Source organism: Dreissena polymorpha, chromosome 2 (assembly GCF_020536995.1).
Source record: "Dreissena polymorpha isolate Duluth1 chromosome 2, UMN_Dpol_1.0, whole genome shotgun sequence".
In the NCBI taxonomy this organism is placed as follows: Eukaryota; Metazoa; Mollusca; class Bivalvia; order Myida; family Dreissenidae; genus Dreissena; species Dreissena polymorpha.
The window spans coordinates 41881669-41907687 of NC_068356.1; the positions used below are offsets into that span (position 1 = coordinate 41881669).

At 35.1% G+C, this 26019-nt stretch overlaps 3 protein-coding genes across 10 annotated transcripts in view; 1 reads left to right on the plus strand and 2 right to left on the minus strand.

Annotated features, from left to right (window-relative positions):
- The window catches only part of LOC127866769 (kelch-like protein 21), a 141268-nt gene that overhangs the window by 63486 nt on the left and 51763 nt on the right, over nucleotides 1-26019 (minus strand). The gene's annotated exons all lie outside the window — the stretch shown is intronic.
- On the minus strand, nucleotides 408-19084 carry LOC127866773 (uncharacterized). Its single transcript, XM_052407572.1, has 14 exons — nucleotides 18714-19084; nucleotides 17102-17251; nucleotides 16185-16345; nucleotides 14627-14753; nucleotides 13380-13482; nucleotides 11125-11439; nucleotides 10481-10566; nucleotides 7895-8013; nucleotides 6293-6431; nucleotides 5382-5479; nucleotides 4175-4263; nucleotides 3235-3492; nucleotides 2745-2959; nucleotides 408-640 (listed from the first exon to the last, which is right to left on the minus strand). The coding sequence occupies exons 1-14, from the start codon at nucleotides 18804-18806 to the stop codon at nucleotides 500-502; spliced, it is 2094 nt and encodes a 697-aa protein (XP_052263532.1). The 5' UTR covers nucleotides 18807-19084; the 3' UTR covers nucleotides 408-499.
- The window catches only part of LOC127866779 (mitochondrial dicarboxylate carrier-like), a 157059-nt gene continuing 149979 nt past the window's right edge, over nucleotides 18940-26019 (plus strand). For all 4 annotated transcript variants that reach the window (XR_008043101.1, XR_008043100.1, XR_008043102.1 and 1 more), the window contains exon 1: nucleotides 18940-19317. Coding sequence is in view for 1 of the 4 variants with exons in the window: in XM_052407584.1 (XP_052263544.1) it covers nucleotides 19213-19317 (105 nt within the window). In the remaining 3 variants the exon portion in view is untranslated. The remainder of the gene's footprint in view (nucleotides 19318-26019) is intronic.

Genomic DNA, 26019 nt, shown 5'->3' on the forward strand with positions numbered 1-26019 from the left:
AGTGGGGGTCTAAAACTAAGTGCCTGCAAACTTAGATAGATCAGTAGATTGCAAGTACGCTTGACTAAAAGTAGTTTGTAAAAAATCACTCTTTTAAATTGTAATATGCCATATCATTGCAAAGTTAATGAAAAGTCATTATTTCTGACAGATACTAAATTTATCAGGATTTTCAGGATCTGCATCTTTTTCATTGTTTTTGTTACGTACAGCGGACCAGAACCATTTGAACTATTTGAAAGAGGGTCACCAAATCATAATTTCTGTAAAGTTTTGAGAAAATTTGCCAGGCTGTTCAGGGGTTGGTGTCTTTTGACGACATACAAAAAGTGGAACATCTGCCTGCCACAATAGCTGAGCTCACCATGATGATTTCTTTGGCAGCTCTGGTACAAATTAATGAAATATTGTGACTTACACATTTTTATTCAAAACAATGAAATCCCATAACAAAATATTGTTCCGATGCACACATATGAAAAAAGACACAATCCATGCATCAGGTGATTTTGGCAAATGTTTTTGCAGAATACACAACGCCATTTTCTTCTCTCCCAGGCAGTATAACAACAAACAGTGACCTCTCTGGCAGCCCCATTAGAATCTTCCAAAACCTCCGATCCAACCTCCAGAGGCACTTCTAAAGAGGGAAACATACAACAATCTCATCCATACCATTTATCTTTCCATAGTTCTGCATATTGCTGCATGGAGTTTTGTTTTAGACATGCAAATCAAAGACTCATTTTTGAATATTTACATTGAATGATGATATTTTAAGAACATACATTTGTGCCTCTAGTTTTTTAATACTTAAATAACGCAGCCTTCAAATGGTACCTGATTATAAAATAATATTCTATGAATGCAAGGTAAATCATACTGTTCACAATGTTACACAAATTAAATAAACATTATAACAAGGGCTGTTTGTAAAACATGCATGCCCCCATATGGGCTGTCAGTTGTAGTGGAATCCATTGTGTGAATAAGTTTTTTGTCACTGTAACCTTGACCTAGTGACCTGAAAATCAATAGGGGTCATCTGTCAGTCATGATCAATGTACCTATGAAGTTTCATGATCCTAGACCTAATTATTCCTGAGTTATCAAATCATTTTACCGTTTCGAGTCACCTTGACCTAGTGACCTGAAAATTGATACGGGTCATCTGCCAGTCATGATCAATGTTCCTATGAAGTTTCATGATCCTAGGCCTAAGCATTCTTGAGTTGTAATCCGGAAACTATTTTACTGTTTCAAGTCACTGTGACCTTGACCTTTGACCTAGTGACCTGAAAATCAATAGGGGTCATCTGCCAGTCATGGTCAATGTTCCTATGAAGTATCATGATCCTAGGTGTAAGCATTCTTGAGTTATCATCCGGAAACCAATTTACTGTTTCGAGTCACTGTGACCTTTGACCTAGTGACCTGAAAATCAATAGGGGTCATCTGCCAGTCATGATAAATGTACCTATGAAGTTTCATGATATTAGGTATAAGCATTCTTGAGTTATCATCCGGAAACCATTTTACTATTTCGAGTCATTGTGACCTTTGACCTAGTGACATGAAAATCGATAGGGGTCATCTGCCAGTCATGGTCAATGTTCCTATGAAGTTTCATGATCCTAGGTGTAAGCATTCTTGAGTTATCATCCGGAAACCATTTTATTATTTCGGGTCACCGTGACCTTGACCTTTGACCTAGTGACCTCAAAATCAGGTCATAATCAATGTACCTATGAAGTTTCATGATCCTAGGCCTAAGCGTTCTTGAGTTATCATCCGGAAACCATCTGGTGGACGGACCGACCGACCGACCGACATGAGCAAAACAATATACCCCCTCTTCTTGGAAGGGGGGAATAACAATTATACTACTGGTGTATTCAACTTCAAACTATAAGTACATTTTTTAGAAACTTATAACTTTGAACGGATTTTAAATTCCCACATCACATTTATTAGAGACATTTTATGATTATTTAAATTAATTGTTAGGTATGTGAGTAAATTACAATTATAAGCTGACAGCAAAGCTATTCTTAATTATAATAATAATTCTCAAATCATCTTGTTTAAAACAAAAGATTTAAACAAGAAGTTGACGTTCCAGTGGTGACCTTGACCTGGTCAGCAAGATCGACTTATGACTTCTCGACATCTTATTATTAAATACATCAACTTCTAATGAACAATCTAAAGGGTATAAACATATGGCACTGACACAAAAATGCTGTCCTGACTGACTGATGCCTTCTGTAAATCAAAGACCAAGCCAAGTTTCATGAAAAGCATGTTAAGGGTATAGGAAATATTGGTCATTTACAAAAAATGATGCTCAAACTGTTGACTTTTTAATAATTCTTGACTTTTAGCCAAGTTGACTGACTTATGCCTGCAGCACATTGACTCAATGACCTAACCATAATGGAAAGTTTAATGTAAATCAGTTAAACATATAGGAGATATTGAGCGAAAAACGTTTTGAAGTGACCTTGACCTTCAGCAAACATGACCTTTTCATACCTTAGGCAAACTGTCTTAATAACCTATAAAACATTTCAGGCAAGTTTCATGAAAAACTGCAAAAGGTAAAAGGAGATATAAATGGACATGAAAGTGTAACAGACAGACCTCAAGAAAGACAGACAAAGTGGATCTTTGTTATTTAGTATTATTTACTAGTACTTCAAAATTCCTGATCGGGAATTAATAAACTCAATATGAAAAGAAACCTTCAGTTCTTCGGCTGTTTCCGGTTTGTCTTGATCAGTTCCATGGCCGCAGGTGCGGAGGAAGTTTCTATAACCATAGAGGTGGGTGAAACAGAATGTGTTCTCTGCCAGCTGAGCCAAGGTCTGTTTGGAGCTCTCCTTGTCACTGCTGCAACTCACCACTGGCACAGTGACTGGGTAGTCGGCTACACTCACAGGCTCATCTATGATCTTACCTGAAATCGTACACTTCATGATTAGTCATGGGATTTGTAACCATGTCAACTGCAGACTTGTCTTTCAAAAGTTCTTCCCATAATTAGTTGTCATACCTAATAAAAAATTATTTCCCATACAATTGATCTAACAAGGTTTTTTCATTCGTTGTTTCAGTATGCTATGACACAATTTCTCCAAACTGTAAATTGAAGCTGTTTTCCCCAAAGCAATTGCAAAAAGCACAATTCTCAAGAGGCGACATAAAAATTATTGAACAACTTAATTTACCTACCTTTTTTACTATGCTTTTCCATACGATGGAGGAAATTCTCTATAAACTTGCAGCCCTCCTGCTGGAAGAAAAGCCTCTTCCTTTTCATTTTGTCACTCACTCCATTCAACTCCAGTGACCTTGTGACGGTCATACAGGAATTATCCAGCTGAGAATCATCCAAACCCTCGTCTTCATCTCTGCCACTGTGTCCAAGTCCAGTGTCTGGATAGTCTGTAGTCTTCACATTCTTTATCTTGATGTCTCCAAAGTTCATTTCTGAAAATAATTAATGAAAATTATGCACTGATATAAATTATTTTCACTGTGTTAAACAATTTATTTGGAATATAACATACCAGTAAAGTTACACTTTAAGCGATGTTTTTGTTTAGTTTCCTCAATATACTGGTACATTTAAAGGCCTCAAAGTGAGTTGAAGTCATTACAATCACTTCTTTGTATATCATTTCATCAAATTCATCAAAAAACTTATAACATGCAACTTACACTTCATAGTGATAACATATTCTAACTTTCAATGTATTCTCTTGTGAAATCTGGAAGTTATCTGCTCTACAAACTTGGAACATTTAATGCTACTAACAAACTGTCATTATTATGAATAAATTCAAGGGCACATAACTCAGACATATGTGGATCCTTGGGAATTGAAAGAGTCTTTCACATCACACTTCATAGTTATGACATTGTTTCAATGTTTCTTTAACTGCTTTGAAAATGTACAAGTTTGCTCAACAATTATGAAAAATTCCATGCAGATAAAAGCACTAGGAAAAAGAGTGACTCAAAGTATGATGTCTGGAAAGTAACTATAACAAGCAAAAGAGTATTACATAACATATTGAAATGGTACATATAACACATCATCGACAATATTATGATAAGATATTATGGGACTTATTCTATGTTGATTCATAAAAGCATGTGGTTTGTTTACCATTTCTTAATTTTAGGAGGACCAACTCCATGGTTGCCATGGCATCTTCCACAGAACAGTGGCCCCCAGAATTGGACTGGATGTCACGGCTGAAATATTTTAGCCTTGTTTTGGGAAACCTGGGTTTATTTCATGTGAGTAAAGTGTCATCACAGATTAGCCTGCGCAGTAGCACAGGCTTACCAGGGATGATAATTCCACCTAGACTAGATATTTGTTTAGAAGTGACTTCCTTAAAATGAAAAATTCAATCGAAGTGGAAAGCGTCGTGCCTGATTAGCCTGTGTAGACTGCAATGGCAAACCTGGGACCACACTTAACGCACATGCATTAAGCACAATTTTCCAAGAACACGGATTATATCTGGCTCACAATTTATTTTGGTAAATATATTAAATTAAATGACTTTACTTACATGGACAATTATTTGAAAGCAAGAAATCTATTTAAGATAATGTACAACATTGAAACACCCAATCTGAATGGAACATACACTACAGACGCGTACGGAATACACACTTTGTAACATGACAATTAACTCCAAATAACCAGTAGTCTTATGTTCAGAAAACTAGCATGTATATGATGAATGGTTATTTAATCATTATTATATTATAAATTTTAATGCATTTTATGTATCCTAGCAACAATTTCTAACAAGTTATTTTTCAACAAGATTGTATACTAGTAATTTACAGACTGGGGCTTTTTAAAGGTTTTATTCTTAAACATACTGTTTCTGTATTTTTATCAATGTTACAGAGTAACAATAATAACAAACTGAAAAGAGAACCATTTTATCATGGCCAATTTGAATGTGCAGGCTTTTGAAAATAGTTAAGTGGCTTTTTGGCCATGCTTATCCATAATGACTGAGATAAATGTAGCTATGTTCTGGTAAAACTGGGCTTAACGTAAGTGTGTAAAGTGTAGTCCCAGAGTAAAAGTAGCCTGTGCAGTAATCACAGGCTGATCAGGGATGACACTTTCCAACTAAACTGGAAACAAAAAAACATTAAAGCAGAAAGTGTAATCCCTGATTAGCTTGTGCAGACAGCACAGACTAGTCTGGGACGACACTTTACGCACATGTATCAACAAGCTGTATTCACAGAGACAGGCTCAAATGTATATGAAATATCCCATTCCTTTAGATATTCCAGTAGTTACATCAGTGACATCAATTACAGGAGTTCAGATTGCTTACCCTAGAAAGATGGACGTCAATTTTTTCAGGCCTGTTTTCTGTCTTGTCCCTGTGAGGTTGTAGATCACACTGGTGTCAATGATGTATGGATGGAACAACTGTAAAACAGACACAAAGTTGGGACAGACATAGTGTGGATAGTGTGATATAATCAGAAATAACAAGACAAATAATGATTAAATCTAAAATAATACTTTCAGTAAATAACCATTATTCATACACCATTTATCTTTATTCCGTTTTCACTTCCTAATTTAATTACAAATAGGATTAAATCCTTTTTTTGCTCTTTCAAATCCATTAATCTGGTAACATCTCCAGTTTGATGTGTAATTTATTGATGTCTTAATTCTAATGTGCCAAATTGTAGTATTTTTTCACAGCTCTTGTTATTTACAGAAGGTTTGTTTTCATGTCATAAATTTATTAGTTGGTTTCTTTCATTTTATAGCGCAAGGCATTGCGCTATGCAGTCTGCCTAGTAAATATGGACATCAAAACTATTTTAGAATTAAAATTTCTATTGAACATAGTGAATTGAGAATAATTCAATTGATGTTAAATAATTTGATTTAATAAAATAATATAAATTTTAACACACATATTATAACTGAAAAATGTCTCCACACTTTAAATGTCTTAAATTTATATTTAACATTCACTATAAATATTTTATTTGCATACATATTTGTTAAATTGAAGTATTTTTAACAAGGCTCTACAAAATTCAGTTACAAATAGTATAATTTGCTCTGTTTTCAATGCATCTCCAAATAGATGTGGTGTAATATATATCAGAAGGTTGAATGGCCTGGTGCTTGCGAGGAAATATACAGGAAGATTCCTTAACAAGACCCAAGCTTATTAATGATGGATCCACTACCATTATTTATCACAGTATGTATTGTCACCTTCATGCTGTTGAGGTCACTAGATATTGACTGTCCACAGAGAATGGCGTCTGGGGGCAAGCATGTCGTCATGACCTTCTGCACGTCTTCAACTCTTGTGGTCACTGGGGCCAGAATCTCCTCTGTTATACCACTGAATCTGCAAAGACAGAGTTTTCAGTTATAATATGTGCTGCACTGTGGGAAAATGGGGGTTAATGCATGAGCGCAAAGTGTCGTCCCAGATTAGCTTGTGCAGTCCGTTCAGACTTATCAGGGACAACACCTTTGCCTACCTGGATTTTCGCTATGCAAAAACGTCTTTTCAATATTCCAATATAACCTAATACTGTATTTTACTGTAGAAAATCAACAGTAACATATAGCAAATGTGGGGTTAGTCTCTGTATTTTACAGATAACATGAAAAAAGGAAAATAAAAATATGAATATGCTTTTAAAGGATGGGTTATAAAAATGGACATGGGCCTCCTCTTCCATTTCACTTAAGCTAAATCTTCAAGTATGCCCTATTTTGGTAAGTACCCAATCAATCTGCAATCAGACTATTTCTTAAAAACAAAACAAAAAAGTTACCTTGTGTATTGATATTAATTGCAATTTTATAATTTATTAAACAAGGGAGAGATTTAAATCGACCGAACTTCTAGCATACATTTACATCAGAGAGCTTCCATTTAGCTTTATCGCACTTAAAATAAGCATGAGCCTTGCTTTGGGAAAATAGGGCTTAATGCCTGTGCATAAAGTGTCATCCCTCATAAACCTGTGCAGTCTGCACACACAAACCAGGGACCAGACTTTCCACCCAAACCTTTGCTAAAAAGAGGCTTCTGTAAAACTCAAACTTCCATCTAAGTGACAAAGTTTTGTCCCTAATTAGCGCAGGGTAATGTTGTAAAACACTTCAGGCTGTGCATTAAGCACAATTATCTCACAGCAAGGCTAAAATTAAACAAGAGATTGCCAAGCAATATTGTCCCGTACCAGTGAATCTCCACCATTGTCATAAAAAAATAATTATTTTTTATTTTTTATTTGTTGCCATGGCAACCAGAATTCTTGACGTAGGAACAAAATGAAATGACGTGCATAATCTCCATATTGCCATTTATCCATGTTCCAAGTTTCAGTAAAAAATATGAAGAACTTATAAAGTTATCGCAGGATCCACCATTTTCAGCAATATTTCTAGTCAATATGTTGCCATAGCATCCAGATTTCTTCACGTTCAAACAAAATTAAAAGACGTGCATAATCTCCATATTGCCATATATCCATGTTCCAAGTTTCATGAAAAAATATAAAGAACTTAAAAAGTTATTGCAGGATCCACAATTTTCAGCAATATTTCTAGTCAATTTGTTGCCATAGCAACCAGATTTCTTCACGTAGGAACAAAATGAAATGACGTACATAATGTCCATATTGCTATCTGTCCATGTTTCAAGTTTCATGAAAAAATATGAAGAACTTTTAAAGTTATCGCAGGATCCAGAAAATTGTGACAGACAGACTGACAGACAGAGCGCAAACCATAAGTCCCCTCTGGTTTCACAGGTAGGGGACAATTACCATGCAGACAAGAAGCAAACTCACATACTGTGTGACATAGTCAATCACTGGGGCTCGAGGTTTCACAAAACTGTCGTAAACCACCTGCAGGTTTTCATCCACAATCGACACTCGCGCCAAGTCCATTTTAGAAGCTTTAGTCTGAATCTGCAATTATGAATAAAGCACTAAATCACTAAGTAACACATTTTCCATCAAATTTATTTATGTATACAGCAAAACAATTACATCAACAATTTGTATAATTAAGGAGTTAAAATAAATTTAAGATCTGTTTTTAATGGTTATAGATATAAAGATCTGCACATACAGTACACATAGGGAAAGTCATTAAATACAGACAATGATGAGTTCTTGGTCATAGAAATAAAGATCTGCACATACAGTACACATAGGGAAAGTCATCAAATACAGACAATGATGAGTTCTTGGTCATATAAATAAAGATCTGCACATACAGTACACATAGGGAAAGTCATCAAATACAGACAATGATGAATTCTTGGTCATAGAAATAAAGATCTGCACATACAGTACACATAGGGAAAGTCATCAAATACAGACAATGATGAGTTCTTGGTCATAGAAATAAAGATCTGCACATACAGTACACATAGGGAAAGTCATCAAATACAGACAATGATGAGTTCTTGGTCATAGAAATAAAGATCTGCACATACAGTACACATAGGGAAAGTCATCAAATACAGACAATGATGAGTTCTTGGTCATAGAAATAAAGATCTGCACATACAGTACACATAGGGAAAGTCATCAAATACAGACAATGATGAGTTCTTGGTCATAGAAATAAAGATCTGCACATACAGTACACATAGGGAAAGTCATCACATACAGACAATCACGAGTTCTTGGTCATAGAAATAAAGATCTGCATATACAGTACACATAGGGAAAGTCATCAAATACAGACAATGATGAGGCCTTGTAAAGATCTGCACATACAGTACACATAGGGAAAGTCATCACATACAGACAATGATGAGGCCTTGTAAAGATCTGCACATGCAGTACACATAGGGAAAGTCATCACATACAGACAATGATGAGGCCTTGTAAAGATCTGCACATACAGTTCACATAGGGAAAGTCATCACATACAGACAATGATGAGGCCTTGTAAAGATCTGCACATACAGTACACATAGGGAAAGTCATCACATACAGACAATGATGAGGCCTTGTAAAGATCTGCACATACAGTTCACATAGGGAAAGTCATCACATACAGACAATGATGAGGCCTTGTAAAGATCTGCACATACAGTACACATAGGGAAAGTCATCACATACAGACAATGATGAGGCCTTGTAAAGATCTGCACATACAGTACACATAGGGAAAGTCATCAAATACAGACAATGATGAGGCCTTGTAAAGATCTGCACATACAGTACACATAGGGAAAGTCATCACATACAGACAATGATGAGGCCTTGTAAAGATCTGCACATACAGTACACATAGGGAAAGTCATCACATACAGACAATGATGAGGCCTTGTAAAGATCTGCACATACAGTTCACATAGGGAAAGTCATCACATACAGACAATGATGAGGCCTTGTAAAGACTTGCACATACAGTTCACATAGGGAAAGTCATCACATACAGACAATGATGAGGCCTTGTAAAGACTTGCACATACAGTACACATAGGAAAAGTCATCAAATACAGACAATGATGAGGCCTTGTAAAGATCTGCACATACAGTACACATAGGGAAAGTCATCACATACAGACAATGATGAGGCCTTGTAAAGATCTGCACATACAGTACACATAGGGAAAGTCATCACATACAGACAATGATGAGGCCTTGTAAAGATCTGCACATACAGTACACATAGGGAAAGTCATCACATACAGACAATGATGAGGCCTTGTAAAGATCTGCACATACAGTACACATAGGGAAAGTCATCACATACAGACAATGATGAGGCCTTGTAAAGATCTCCACATACAGTACACATAGGGAAAGTCATCACATACAGACAATGATGAGGCCTTGTAAAGACTTGCACATACAGTTCACATAGGGAAAGTCATCACATACAGACAATGATGAGCTCTTGCATTCTGAGAACTGATACTACGAGAATATGAGCAACTTTCTTTTCAAATGTCAACTTTTCAAATATTTTTTTTTACATAACTTTTATGTGAGAACCATAGTAAGAGAGGAAATTAATATAACATTTTAAGACATACCAATACATAAATGAGCCGCTTTCTTTGAAAACTGGGATAAACAGATGTGCGTTTAATGTCATCCCAGATAAGCCTGCTCAGTTTGCGCTTGTATGGGTTTTTTGGGCTAAAAGAAGTCTCTTAAAAACAAAATATCCAGATAAGGAGGAAAGTATCATCCCTGATTAGCCTGTGCTGACTGGACAGGCTAATCTGGGAAGATATTTTACACACATGCGTTAAGCCCATTTTTTTCCAGAGCTCCGCTCAAAATTTCACAAATGCAACACACAATTATTGATTCGCAGCACAGAGGAAGAAATGCCTGCCTTGAAAAAAAAAAACAATCAGGGGAAAACAAATAAAAATTGCTATGCTTGACTCTTCATATTCCTTACCATTTCACAATCAATTGCGAACAGGGGACTTTTTCTGGTAATCTTGGAGTATGACTTTTTTGTGTATTTGAATCCATAGAAAGATCCTGAAAGATTGAATATTATAACTATCTGTAATGTATATCTTGTAACACCGAAACCTAGTGTTTATCTATCCAAAATATGCCATGATAACAAGAAATTTCATTTAATTATTTTCAAAGTAATATTTGAAAATTTACTCACAGCAAATCAATTTCAATGATTGATAATAAATACAACAGAGCCAACAGCCTTAAGTCACTCACCTGAGACACCTGAGACCCAAAGGGAACATTTCAAATTTGAGGTGATAATGTTTCACTTTATTAAGAAAAAGTGCCACCCCACCCTCAGACTCTCTTCTTTAAATTTACAGAACAACTATCAAGCAAATGTTCTGAGCCCAGATATTAGAAGAGAAAATGTTCTGAGCAAGTTTCACGATGATTGGACAAATAATGTGACTTTAGAGTGTTCAAAAGCTTCTTCATTATTTTGACCTACCCTGGTAGTTACCTAGTTTTTTACATGACCCAGTTTAAAACTCAGCCCAGAGAAACTTCATGTTTCCATATGCAATTCTCTACAACACAAAGAGCTACACAACAGAAAGAAGAACTTACGATTACTTTCCCCACCAGGCATGGGTATGTGTTCTACAGCCATCTGAGCACTATTCAGCATCAGCCATCGTCTGTCGAACTTGTCTTGCTCAAATGTTGACACAGGACTGTCTTCTCCAACGTCTTGTAGGCCATTTTGAGCCTCAGCCACTATCTCGCTGTCAGGTTTAGCACTACTGTCCAACTCCAGAGATTGCAGAGGGTTGGACATGAGTGCTTTGAGATTCTTATATGATTGCCACAACTGTGTTTTTGCAACAGTATTTTTGAAGAATTGTGGAGAAATTTTAATCCCATCCTTTTGCTTCTGTTTGACTATTAATAGAGAATAAACAAGCAAATTCATTGAATTGATATCCCCCGCCTATATGCTTCTGAACACAAAAGTGTTATATTTGACACTCTAAAAAGCATTTTTTCAAGATACAAAGGGCCATAACTCTGTTATTAACAGATGGTGTACAATGCCATTTGGCGTGCATCATCCTAGTATCCATATATACACTCATACCAAGTTTCAATGAAATCTGTCAAAGCACTTCCAAGATATGGCTCCGGAAGGACGGAAAGACGGACGCACGGACAGACAACGCCAAAACAATATCCCTCCGCCGATGGCGGGGGATAGTTAGAGCTGTACTATAAACATCGATATCAAAGAGCCAGTTCGAACTAAAACTTTTGCTATTCATCTATGTTATACACCAAATGTAAACAATTTGGGGCATTTCGGTTTCAAATCAAAATATTTTTTCAGCTATTTTGCTATATCAGTGTACATATGACCAGTTTTGAGCCATATTAAATACTCAATATGGACATTGTATTTCGCAAGATGCAAATTTTTGCTCACAGTCATTTTTAATGAAAACTTTTATTTTACTGAACTTCATAGTCACAAAAAGGCATATAGCTTTTGAATTGTTTAACACAGAAAGAACAAGAAACCATCGGAGACGGGTGATGCTCCCCAAAGGTTTTTTTGTTACAATGAAAGGAAACGTCTTGAGGGCACAGTAGTTGGGGGGACAAGAATTTTTTTTATAGAAAATTTAAAAGGGCCATAACTCTGTGAAAAATCATATGACCAAAACCCGCTGATAATATGCACATCTCCTCTTGGTAGTGAAGCTTCCCATAAATTTTCATTGAATTCCGGTCATAAGTTGCTGAGAAATAGCCCGGACAAAAAATGTGCATGGACGGAAACACGGACGGACAGACGAAGCGGCGACTATATGCTCCCCCTAAATTAAATTTTGGGGGAGCATAATAAAAATCACACATTCACAACTTCATATCATAAGGAACAAAGCATGCATGTTGGAATTTTTAATAATGAAAAGTGTAGGAGAATTGAGTGTTGGACAAAGTTTGGTATATGTAAATACAGACAGACAGACAGAGATTCCAGTATAGCCTCCTTTTGTATTTGTATTTGGAGTATTATAAAAAGATCTTCCATTATATGGTACTCAACAAAGCTACGGTGTGATAGTAGCTAGACTAAAAACACTGTAAATCTAAGTTTATTTACATTCAATGAAGCATTTTTAAACACAAATGCAAATGATTATACATGTGACATCATTTGTCTTCATGCCATACTTTGTCAAACACTCAAAAACCTACATCTTATAAGTTGTTGACACCTCTAGACTTTTGCCTTAAAAAAAGCATTATTGTTCGTATGCCAAACAATAATAACAAAAAAATATTTTTTAAATGAGCCTTGCTCTGTGAAAAATGGGCTCCATGCATGTTTGTAATGGGCTGTCCCAAATTCAAGGTGCCTGTACCCAGTGACTTTTTTGGCTATGTGTTTTTCGACAATCGAATGTCAACAAACCATGGCTTCAGGTACGTTTCTGATAATTTCTTCATTAATTCAAAACCATTTAAAAAAAAACAAAGACGAGAGCCCGGTCATTGTCAAAATACACAACTGTGTTAAGTTTGCGCAAAATTAATTAAGTATTTTTTCCAAAAAGTGCAACCGCGTGTTTGAAAACACACAAAGTGAAATGCTATGTGTGGTAGACATTAGAAGAAGAGACATTAGTGAAACCAAAAATTCCATTCAAGTGTTTTCCCTGATTAGCCTGCACATGATATTCTGATACAACACTTCATGTCTGATACAACACTTCATGTCTGATACAACACTTCATGTCTGATACAACACTTCATGTCTGATACACCACTTCATGCACATGCATTAGGCCAAGTTGTCCCATAACAAGACTCATACTTACCTAGCTGCACGACATCGGCCTGACTTGTCAGTCTAATGGGAACATTCATGATGTCTTCTCGCACAGAGCTGGCATACTGCACTGGCGCAATAATGTCTGCTTGCTGTAATAAGTTTATATCATATCAAAGCCACAAGAGTGCAGCATTAAACATGCATGTTTTGCAACTAAGGAGTTACACAGCAGTATTTATGCACTAATAAATCGTGTGCAAACAAACATGAAAAAATACTTTAAACATCTATGTAATCAGTTCCCAAAGGAAAATACCAAGAAAATTGTTCGTGTATGTGGAAAATTGCAAACAAACATATTGACACAGGAGCATTGGATCTTATTCTAATACTGCAATTAATATTAAGCTTTCGGACTTAAAAATATTTAATTTTTGTCGTGCCCAAAAATTAAGATATGAAAAATATTTTTAAAATACATGTGTCCAAAAATTTAGAGACTGGTATGATTTTGTTTGTTTGCCAATTATTATATTGAAATAAAAAAATAACTTCTGCGCAACAAATTAATTGTGTTGTACTTTTCTATCTCTGCTTTGAATAAATACAATTTCGCATTTTTGCACTCTCTTACCTAAACTGGTATAATAAAAAGTAAAAACATAACACATACAGCTTTCATAATACAACATCACTTCAATTGCTGTTGGTAGAAACAATTGTTTATTATAAGTATACATGGTAATTTACCCAATACCCAATAATACATGGTAAATTACCCAATAACCCAAATGCAATGGTCTATTGCCCTCAGGCAGTCATCTGCCAAGATTTATGACCATCAGGTATTAAAAACCCATGATTAGAGGGTCAACAGATAAGCAAAAACATGGCAGGAATCTGGTGTAATAGCACAGTAAAATATACTGTCTGAAAATGTAGAGTAATAAATTATGGACCAAAACTGCATGTCCAAAAAATAAGTGTTCGAAACTTAGAGTAATTATGGTAAATACTCATAGTAGCAAATTGATAATGAATGAATACATCAAAGCCCCACAACCTGGCACTGGCCATATAACAATAATTGAATTTTAATTTTAATTTTTGGCCAAGAATTTAGTAAAATACAAAGGCAAAGACCCTATTGAAATACTTCTATGGTATTTGTTAATGATAATTGTGCAGAACAGGGTATTAATATATACAACAATTCAAGCACAGTATTAGTGCCACTGGAGATAATGTATCTTAGGTTGATGTTGGCCAGCCATATCATCTGAGTTCACTTACTATGTCAAAAGCCTGGTGTAATGTGGGTAATGATCCAGGGAACCTTTCATACTCTTGTGCGCTCAGGGAGTCTAACACCACCGCGACAACCTTCGTGATCTTACCAACTCGTAGCAATCTACACCATCTAAAATGTATTGACACCTTTTAAATAAAATGTGATTATATACATTTAGTAATATTTCATGCAAATTAAGATGTGACCATGTACAAATGGATAAAAAAAATCTGCCTAATAAATGTGACTAAAAGAACATTTATGAACTTCTTTGAAATCTATCATTGTGTTTCAGACAGCAAGTATTTTAGTGCTATTTGTTGCCATGGAAACCAGACACTCCTTTGTAAAGGAATTAACTACAAGAACAACTTTTCTGCGATGTTTGTCTTCAATCCACCAGTTATCAAAGAAAATGTTCTTAACAAAGTAAACCCAGGTGCCCCACCCCCCAAAAGAATTACCACAATGCCTCATCCTTGAGCACTTCCTGCTCAGGTAAGCTCAGGGCTCGACATTAACGGTAGTCCTACTGTCCGAGACAACCAAATTGTTAGTACAGACAAGTAAATAAAGAATTAGCTATTCTGACGGGACAAGTGGTTGTTATAATTTAATTACTTAGAAAAAATGCCTTTAAATCCGTTATTTCTGTGGAGTTACCACAAACCTTTTTTGATATTATTTTGTTTACGTTTAAACGACAAAGCACGAGATATTCTGATAGTTCCATGTGATACTACACTGTACTGTTCACAACGAAAGCAACCCTAAACATTTTTCTTAGCCATGATAACAAGAATATACTCCCTTGTAAAAAATATGCATTTTACAACACTGGTACACACCGATCTTACAGACAATTAACATAGTGACGTCATCTATATGTATAGAAGTTGATTATGGCATATGATAAGGAGTGTTGATTTGTACAATAATCTGTGTAGTCATTTGACAAAAACATTTGTTTCCATAATGGCAGATTTGAATTTCAGTTACAATTTTTTATTCTAAATGTTAATTGATATTGATTTATAAGTCAATCCTATTTTGTAAATGGCCCAAGGCGAGGGGACATTTTCAGGGAACATTTGGTCAGGGAGTAAGCTGTGTTCATGTTGTTTAAAATATCAGTGCAGTACTGTACATATAAATCACTTTGAACTTTTTCTTCTTTATGGTGGCAAAACACAAGTTTTTGTCAGGTATTATGGCTTTGTATTATGTTTAAAAATCAATAATCTCGAGTTTTCCTGTTAGTCTAGTCAGTTTTTTTGTATTGAAATTGCCTACAATTATGTTAACATGACGTATTTTGAACATTTAAAGTCTTTATGATTCGAGCATTTTGTATTATTTCATTATTTTGCAAAGTACTGAGCAGAATAAGATATAATGGTCAGGACAAGTTGCTTTTTGGTCAGAACAAGTGAAATACTGGTCTATTTGTCTGACCGGACAAGTGGCTTCAAAAGTTAATGTTGAGCCCTGGGAAAGCTTACAAAAAAGAAAAAGGCCATCTAAACATGTCAAAGTCTAGTGCTTGGTGAGTTAATTTACCTTGGCTTAAAACTGGAATATTCCTGCAACACTGCAAACATGAGTAGATGTTGAACGTCTGACATAAACAGGGGTGGTCTGATCTTCACACCGTTATCATCAACATGGTGTGGATTGTCTCGTGTCAGTTCATCCAGTGTCAAGAACACCTTAGGTCGTTGCTATAAATAGTTTGACCATAACGCTAAGATACTTGCATTTTTTTTCTTAATCTACAAAACAAAGCCTCCAGATTTATTTAAATAACTATTTATGGATATATTTTTCTGAAGCATTACATATTTTTAAGAAAAGCACCATTCTATATTAAAAAAACAATGTGCATCAGAACAAGGCAACTAGGATTTTAAATGAAGGTGATTAATTATCCTATCAACTTCTTTTACAATGCAGTGTTTTTCCATCTCGAGGAAAATGTGGCATGTTCATTCAGTCTTTCAGATGAAGAATTTTATGGCAAAAGGGGAAATATTCTTTTTTAGAATAGCACAATTATATGTTCATATTCTACTTTGTTATTAAAAAATAAACATTTCTTTGCTTCAATTGCAAAATAAGATTATGCAAAGATTTAGTTCGATGGGAATTTCAGGGATTATTTTCAATAATGCTTCTAACCAAGTCAACTTTTGTCCAAATTTAGTTTTAGTTTTTTTTCAAAACAAAGATTATATTTAGAGGGGAATTTAAAGGCAATAATAGTGGGATAAAGATATACATTTTGAGCAGTGGAATGGGGCTAAAATTCTGCCCTAAATTAGCCCAGAATCACTGCAAAGATGCAGAGGTTGACGAAAAGTGATGTTTTTTTGTTTGAATGAAAAACATGCTCAAAGAAGAAGCTCAACATTTATGCTGTGTTTACATTCTCCAAACAAGAAATTTGAATCATGAAGCATAAAACAAAAGAATCAAACCATTATTAATTCTTTGTTCTCTTTTCTTTTTTTCTTGAATTCGTCATACATTTCATCTGACATTGACTTTTCCTTCTGTGGAATTGGTCCATTATTACAGCTGCCAGTAGTTCCTGTCTGGCTTTCAACTTTAGACTTTTTAGCAGGACTCTGAAAACAATAAGAAAAAAATAAATATTGATAAGTTTTAGTTATTTTGCTTTTATTCCATCAGTGTCAGTGAGTTGGTATTACTAAAAATCATATGGTAGGAATACACAAATGAGTCAATAAAAAAGAAAATAAGTTAAACGAAGCAATTAAATATTCAGCAGATGTTTAAATTATTGTGAACAAAACAAGAGATGTGTTTGTCAAAAACACAATGCCCCCTACGGCGCCGCTTTGATATATTAATTGTTTTTTATCATTTGGCAGATACAGATAATCATAATTATCTCCCTTTGAAGCTTATTACTTCCATTGGATTTGTTATTTTTACCTTTGACCTTGAAGGATGACCTTAACCATTCACCACTCAAAATGTGCAGCTTCATGAGATACACATGCATGCCAAATATCAAGTAGCTATCTGAAGGGACATAGAAGTTATGAGCATTTTTTTGAAACCTAAACGCAGAAACCTTAACACAAAGTGTGACAGAAAGATGAATGCACGGACCGACGCACAGTCCGATCACTATATGCCCTCCTTTGGGGGCATAAAAAAAGTTCATTTATATCAAATATACTTGCAGATCGATCTAAATTGCCATCATACATACAACACGAGCAAACAAATCAATGATACACAATAAAATATAAACAGCATCAGTGGTTTTTTACATTCAATATCGGGGACGGTATTCAGCCCCATTCCCAATGGAAAAAAGTATATACTTTTCCCAAATGGAACATTAAAATTCCCCATTGAAAGCTTCAAAACAATTAATTTTTCTGTTAGATCTTAACATTTAGTTCATCTCCCATATGATCAAGCTCTATAAGTTGAACCTTATGAAGTTTATCAGTATTGGCCCTCTTAATGAATACATACACATTTTGGAAGTGAAAAAAAAAAACACACATGTGTTGATTGTCTATAGTTTGTTAAATGTGTATTCTTGGACATAGCAACAAAACTGAATTTAAAACGGATTGTTTTGACAAAATAAACTAAGATCCAGGTAGTTATCTGTATCATGTACAATGTTTATTATGATATTTACCCTTCTGATTGGTTGCTAAAGTTTTTTACTTTGCGCTTGTTCTTTAAGAAGCATCTTAATGGAAAAACGAAACTCTTGCTCTTGTTGTTCTTAAAATATTTTTTACATTTTTATCTAAAAAATAAGCGGCATATGAAACATTTGATAATGCTTCTAATAAATCATAAACAAACATACATAATTATGAGTTAGGTAATTTAAAAATCATAGCATCAACCTGGAATAAACATGACCTACTTTTAAACGAACACCGGAAATCCTGAGAATGGTCATTGTAAGTCATGGATAACCATCAAATAAATTAAAGCTACTAGAAACTAAATTGGTGACAAACACTGCGCATATTTAATCCGAATAAACATGTCCGAATTGAAACTCAACTTCAGTAATGCCAAAAATCTTACCGTATCGTTATCTTCAGTTGACTTTACAAGGGCTAAAAATGCCATGGCTTTTCTTTTCTTATTTTCGGTCCTTTCATCTTTTCGTTTCGACATTGTTACACTCTATTTAGGTAAAATGTGCGTGCAATTAACAACAATGTGTACTGTCGTTGTTGTTGTTGTTAAAAATATTGGACGCTTGAAGTCATTATCACTCAGAAGCTTAACGTTAATTTGACTCGGAACAAAAAATACATTCATGACTTGTACTGTAAAGTAAAATAAAAGTGCAAACAAGCCGCAAACGACTGTGTTGAAATGTCTTAATTTCCGTTACCAAACATTGTCATAATTGTGGCTCTAGCACCCAGCAGACGAATTGTTATGCCTGCAGCCGGGCACAAGACTAATCGACCTTCACATTGTTCAATGACCCTGTGTTTACAGCATTAGTGCCGACCTTATTCACGTCTTCAATGCTTGATCACGTCTTCTAAGTCAGTTAGCCTCTTTAGAAATAATGACAGCAACAGTGGACAAGACCAAACGAATTGAAAGATGGTATTTTGGTGGCGTTGCCAGCGCTATGGCAGCCTGTTGCACCCATCCGCTGGATCTCCTCAAGGTCTGTACATTAATTTGCGAATTGTTTTTCCATCTGAACTGCTCTTAAATGTGGAATGTAGGGCTACATTCACTGATAAGATGGACAAGTTAACAATTAGTGTCAAACTTACGTTGTATTAATTATAAATTGTTGCATGTATACATTTGTAAGTTGTTGTAATGTAAACAGTGTACACAGATTTAAAAGACTGTTTTAATTAAGTTGTTTGGGTTTTCAGGACCTTGAATAGTCCTGGACTTAGTCCATAAAGATGTACTCCCAGAGCCTTTGATAATTTTTGCTATGGCGGTTCTGGGGGTCCATAAGCACCCCTTCATGAACACAAGCACAGATTTGCGCACAGATTTCGTATGCATCACTAAACAGATGTAGTTCGTTACCAAGGGAAAGCGTTAGGGAAAGCGATGAATAAACTTAAAAAACGCATAAAATTTACCTGAATGGCAGCCTACTGAGGTTATCCTTTGCATGCAACCTAAAAAACACAACGATATTTCACCACACTGTTCTTGCTGACATTTTCATTTTAAAATTTCGAACAGTGTAAGTATTCGATGACTGTTCAACATCGTTATCGACGAAGCTAAATCAAATATCACGATGTGCAAAAGATTGGTGTACTGCGACCTAATCAAATTAGCAACACATTTTGTCCACAACATTACAACAGTTCCCAATATGATGGACAGAGCGTACGAAAGAATAACAAAGTAAATAAAAAGCAATTATTTCTTGCTGTAATGGTACATTTTGCCTGATTTTGTGCATAAGCAGATAAACGTTGATAAGTGTTTGCTGTATCAGTGTACCATAGCCTTTGCAGCGATGATACAATTTTGCACCTTTGGACGCATTGCAAATTGCAGCAACCCTTTGGGTTATAAAGGTTATATGAGAGTTGAATTATTGCAACTAGTCCTTGGCAATTAATGGAATTGTCCAAGCTATATCCTCGATTACCGTAAATTCGCAACCTTAACATTTAATGTCAATATTAAAATAATAACACAAAAAACAACGATAACAAACACAAACCTTTTAAAATAAATTCATTCCTCGCTGATTTGTTTGATTATGATTTCCACGCAATGTTCAATATTGTTGACATACGTGTAAAGCGTCAGCCATTTTGTTTTACTACCCTTGATTCGCGGGTATGACGTCAAACAAAAATTCATTGCAATGTCGTGTAAATAGGCCAAGCTAACTTATTTCTAACAGTTTAAATTGGTTTCTGGTGCAAATGAAACATTTAACAAAAAAGTTAAACAATAAAATATTAACATATGAACAGGGTAAATTGCACGGAAAATGGGTGCAGCTTCCATACTAACTGTGTCTGGGTGGATTTTTTGCAAGACCCAGTAACGTAATGTATTTTTAGGCACTCTGTATAATTTTGAGGCTCTTAGAATGGACACATTCTCCTCCCTAACAGTTTTGTTAGCATTTATCAAGGCAGTCGGTGAATTAAGCATATACTTCTTGCGACAATGCTTAGGGATGGCCTTAAAATCAAAAAAGAAATAAACATTAGCTAAATTTCCATGGTCTAAGAAACACACAATAAATCGTGTGTTGGAATTATTCATGTTTTTGAAGCGTAACATTTCCATATATGGCAGTGCTACTACAACAGCAGACGAAAACAAAAAATCGTGATATCTGATTTTTACTTAATATATATGAAATTAGATGGTCGGATATTATTGGTGTTAAGAAAATATGGTAGTTTTGTTAATTGTCCCCTACCGGTGAAACCAGAGGGGACTTATGGTTTGCACTCCATCTGTCTGTCAGTCTGTCTGTCGGTCAGTCAGTCCGTCACACTTTTCTGGATCCTGCGATAACTTTAAAAGTTTTTAATATTTTTTCATGAAACTTGAAACATAGATAGATGGCAATATGGAGATTATGCACGTCATTTCATTTTGTGCCTATGTCAAAAATTCTGGTTGCTATGGCAACAAATAAAAAATTTTTTTTTTTTTTACTGACAATGGTGGAGTTTGACCGGTAACGGACCATATTGCTTGGCAATCTCTTGTTGATTGTAATTCACACTTTTTACTTGTTTCAAATGTGATATTTTTCACAAATCTTCAATCATTCCTATCGAGTAAACATTCATTTGCATATCGCCACGATCACACATGCGCAGAAACAAATCTGGGTACCGTTCACGTGACGAAAACAACATCCGCGAATCTAGGTTAGTCGCAAATTTAGGTGAGTCAACGATACATGTACTACTTGCCAAAATGTTGGCGTCCGCATAATGCTCTTGTTAAGGTAATAATGCAACATTTCCATTTAAATTATGTGTTTCTAATACAGGTATTCAATTGAAACTTCACAAATGTGTTGGCGTCATTTTGTAATGTCACTGAAAAAGTGTGTTTCATAACAATCACATGTAATTTAGCAGAATAATGCCTCCTTTTTGGACTGAATAATTTATTTTATCTCCAAATCACTGAATTCAACTGAAACTTCACATATGTGTTTGCAGTTTTTGTGTGAGATCACTGACCAAGTTCCGTAAACACTGACTGCCATTCAGTAAAATTATGCCACCTTTTTATATTGAAAAATTGTATTAAGGTCATCATTTAACATCTCCATAATGATATCACTGTTCCTACTACAGGTATTCAACTAAAACTTAAAATGTGTGTTCCGGGTCATTGTGGGAGGACAATGACCAAGTTCCATAGCTGTAACCTACTATTCAGCATAATAAAGCTCCATTTTTGATCTTACAAAGTTGATTATGGTATAAACGTGCAAAGCCAACATATGACTGTCTTTACTGCAGGTATATATTTGAAACTACACACAAGAGTTCGGGGACAATGTGTGAGGTCACTGACAAAGTGCAATAATTATGTTCTACAATTTAGCACAATTATGGCTTTTTTATACTTATAAGTCAGGTTAGCATTTGCGTGCAACAACTCCCTATGAAATAAAACTTAAACAAATCTGTATTTGTTTTATACACAGTCATTATAAACAGACACTGACCAAGACCCAATTATGCCCCCTGTTGTCATTAGAAAAGTCCTGTTAAGGTGTGCTTGCAAGTAAAATTTATTCAACTTCAAATATGTTGTTGTGGTCATAGTTCCAGGTGACTGACAGAAAATGTACATTATTTACTATAAAAGTGGAAGAATAATTGATTGCGCTTTCTAGGGACAGTTTTTGTATCAAAACCAAACATTTGAATAACCTTGTAGTCATATATATTTAAGTTAAATCAACAATGTTACCATTCAAATACACAGTCATTGCGTACACAGCCATGTTATCGTGAGGGAAGTAAAAGTGTTAAGGCAGACTGGCATTTATATAAGAAGTTGGGGGATATTCATACCTGTAGTAAAGGGCAAAAAACAGATTACTGACATACATGTATGCAAACAGACTTTTCAATGTCCATCATAAACTTTAAGGATGATACACATTGGTTATTTTGTCAAAGACATGGTCTGCAATGTCTTGTTGAAGTATTTTATATGTTGTACTGTAAAATAGTAAGGATTCATATTGGATACATACCGGTAGTTAAAATTAATAGAACAAAGATGATAAGTTTTTGTACTTGGAAGCAAAGATGTGTGAGTGAGTACAGAATTTCCAAGCGCCAGTTAGAATGTTCAATCACTAGTCCCTCAGGGCAATTAGCATTTGGGGGAATTGTACTACCTGTACTTTATTACAATGATTTTTTAGTTCATCTATTTTTATTTTTTTTAATTATGAGCTATTGTCATCACCTTGGCGTCGGCGTCCGGTTAAGTTTTGTGTTAAGGTCCACTTTTCTCAGAAAGTATCAATGCTATTGCATTCAAACTTGGTACACTTACTTACTATCATGAGGGGACTGGGCAGGCAAATTTAGATAACTCTGGCGTGCATTTTGACTGAATTATGTGCCCTTTTTATACTAAGAAAATTGAAAATTTTGGTTAAGTTTTGCGTTTAGGTCCACTTTTTTCAGAAAGTATCAATGCTATTGCATTCAAACTTGGTACACTTACTTACTATCATGAGGGGACTGCCCCGGACTGGGCAGGCAAAGTAAGATAACTCTGGCGTGCATTTTGACAGAATTATGTGCCCTTTTTATACTTAGAAAATTGAAAATTTTGGTTAAGTTTTGTGTTTAGGTCCATTTTATTCCTTAAGTATCAAAGCTATTGCTTTCATACTTGCAACACTTACTAACTATCATAAGGGGACTGTGCAGGCAAAGTAATGTAACTCTGACTGGCATTTTGACAGAATTATGTGCCCTTTTTATACTTAGAAAATTGAAAATTTGGTTATGTTTTGTGTTTAGGTCCACTTTATTCCTACAGTATCAAAGCTATTGCTTTCATACTTGCAACACTTATTAACTATCGTAAGGGGACTGTGCAGGCAAAGTTATGTAACTCTGACTGGCATTTGGACGGAATTATGGGCCCTTTATACTTAGAAAATTGAAAGTTTGGTTAAGTTTTGTGTTTTGGTCCACTTTACCCCTAAAGTATCATAGATATTGCTTTCATACTTGGAACACTCACAAACTATCATAAGGGTACAGTAAAAGGACAAGTTGCATAACTCTGGATGTCATTTTTACGGAATTATGGCCCTTTTTTGACTTAGTAACTTTGAATATATGGTTAAATTTTGTGTTACGATCCACTTTACTTCTTAAGTATCAAGGCTATTGCTTTCAAACTTCAAATACTTTCATGCTATCATGAGGTTACTGTACCTGGCAAGTTGAATTTTACCTTAACCTTTGAATGACCTTGACTCTCAAGGTTAAATTATTAAATTTTGCTAAAATTGCCTTTACTTCTTTATTTATGATTAGATTTGATTGATACTTTGACAAAACTACTCTTACCTGACACACCACAATAGCACAATAGACTCCACCCAAACCATCGCCCGTGCCCCCCCCCTTCCCCCCCCCCCCCTATTTTTATTTTTTATTTTTTTTTAAAGATCATCTCACAAATGACCAATTTTTTAAAAACAAAACTATTTATTTTTATTATTTGATGTTTGAAATACCGTCCAACCATCGCACCCAAGAATCCCCCCCACCCCCCCCCTCCCCCCACCCCAATCCCCCCTCCCCTATTTTTTTTTTTTTTTTTTTTTTTTTTTTTTAATATCATCTCACAAATTACCACCACACCCTCACACTATACCCCCCCCCCCACCTCACCCCCCCCCCCATTTTTTTTTTGAAACGGTAAAAAACAAAAATATTTATTTTTATTATTTTATGTTTGAAATACCGTCCAACCATCGCACCCAAGAATCCCCACCCCCACCCCCCCCTCACCCCCCCCATCGATTTTTTTTTTTCCCTTTTTTTCGCATTTTTGGAAGATAATGTAATAAATGTCCACACCCCCACACTATGCACCCCTCTTCACACCACCCCTCCCTCCTTTGTGATTGAAAATGAGAGTCCCTTCACCTTTAAAAAGAAAATAGATGAGCGGTCTGCACCCGCAAGGCGGTGCTCTTGTTTGTTACCTTATAAAGTACCAGACAAGGGCACTTTCCCAATTAGGAAAAAAATACAAATTCCCAATTGCTCTCAACAAAAATCCAAATTGAAGGTTTAAAAAACATAAAAATTCTTTATTAATAAAATGCAACATTAAGTTAGTTTCCCTATGTAGCCTTGTATGTATGACTTGAACCTTAGTAAATATAATATTGACAACTTGGCAACATTTAGTTATCAATTTTAAAGTATTTGGGTGCAAAAATCACATACACCAATTTCCCAATTTGGAGACTTCACAACGCAAATTTTCACAATTTCTGTTGTTTTTTCGCGCAAATTGTTTTCCTATTGGCTGGTACTGGTACTTTTCCCAATTGATTATTTAATATAACAGTTTCAATTACTTGTCATGCTTAACATTGAAAGGCTATGCCCTAGATAAGAAAATGACCTAGATAATTATGTTAACAGAAATTGACCTTTTAAAACTAATTTATAATATACTCTCTGTTATCAGTGATGTGTATTTAAGAGTGACAGACAACTAAAAAACTTTTAAACCAAAGTCTGAACATCAGGGGATAAAAAATATTTGAAGACTGCACTAGTAGAACTGCGGGACAGTGGCCTTTAAACATTTTCTCTCTTCCTGCAAACACATACACTCATCCTTGAAATGTGTGTGAAAAACAAAAGTCAACAGGCTGATATGACTTATAAAGTTTCTAATATCACTGCTGAAATTTTTTACTCTGATTGTTTATATTTGATTATATTTCAATCTTCGTGAACACTTGGTTTGTTTGCTCACAGACTTCTTTGTTTTCTTTTTTCCTATGTTTGTTTGCTATCTGTTAGGGACCTTTCAACCCCCTTAAAAGAAGGTGCCTTTGTCTCGCATTTTGTAGACAGGTTTTAAAACAACCTCATGGTTAGATAATGCTATGAAGAATCATCATTTAGGGGGGATGCAGTCTGATTGTTCACTCTCATATTCTACACCCACAGTTTGCACTGAAAATACAATATTGAAAATGACAACTCTAGGTTCAATCAAGTTCTACATTCGGAATTTATAAGCTTTTAGAAATGGTATATAATTTAATGAAAAATGTTCTTACTGGTCATAAAATACATGCTTAAATATCAGGTTAATTTTACTTGTCCTGAAG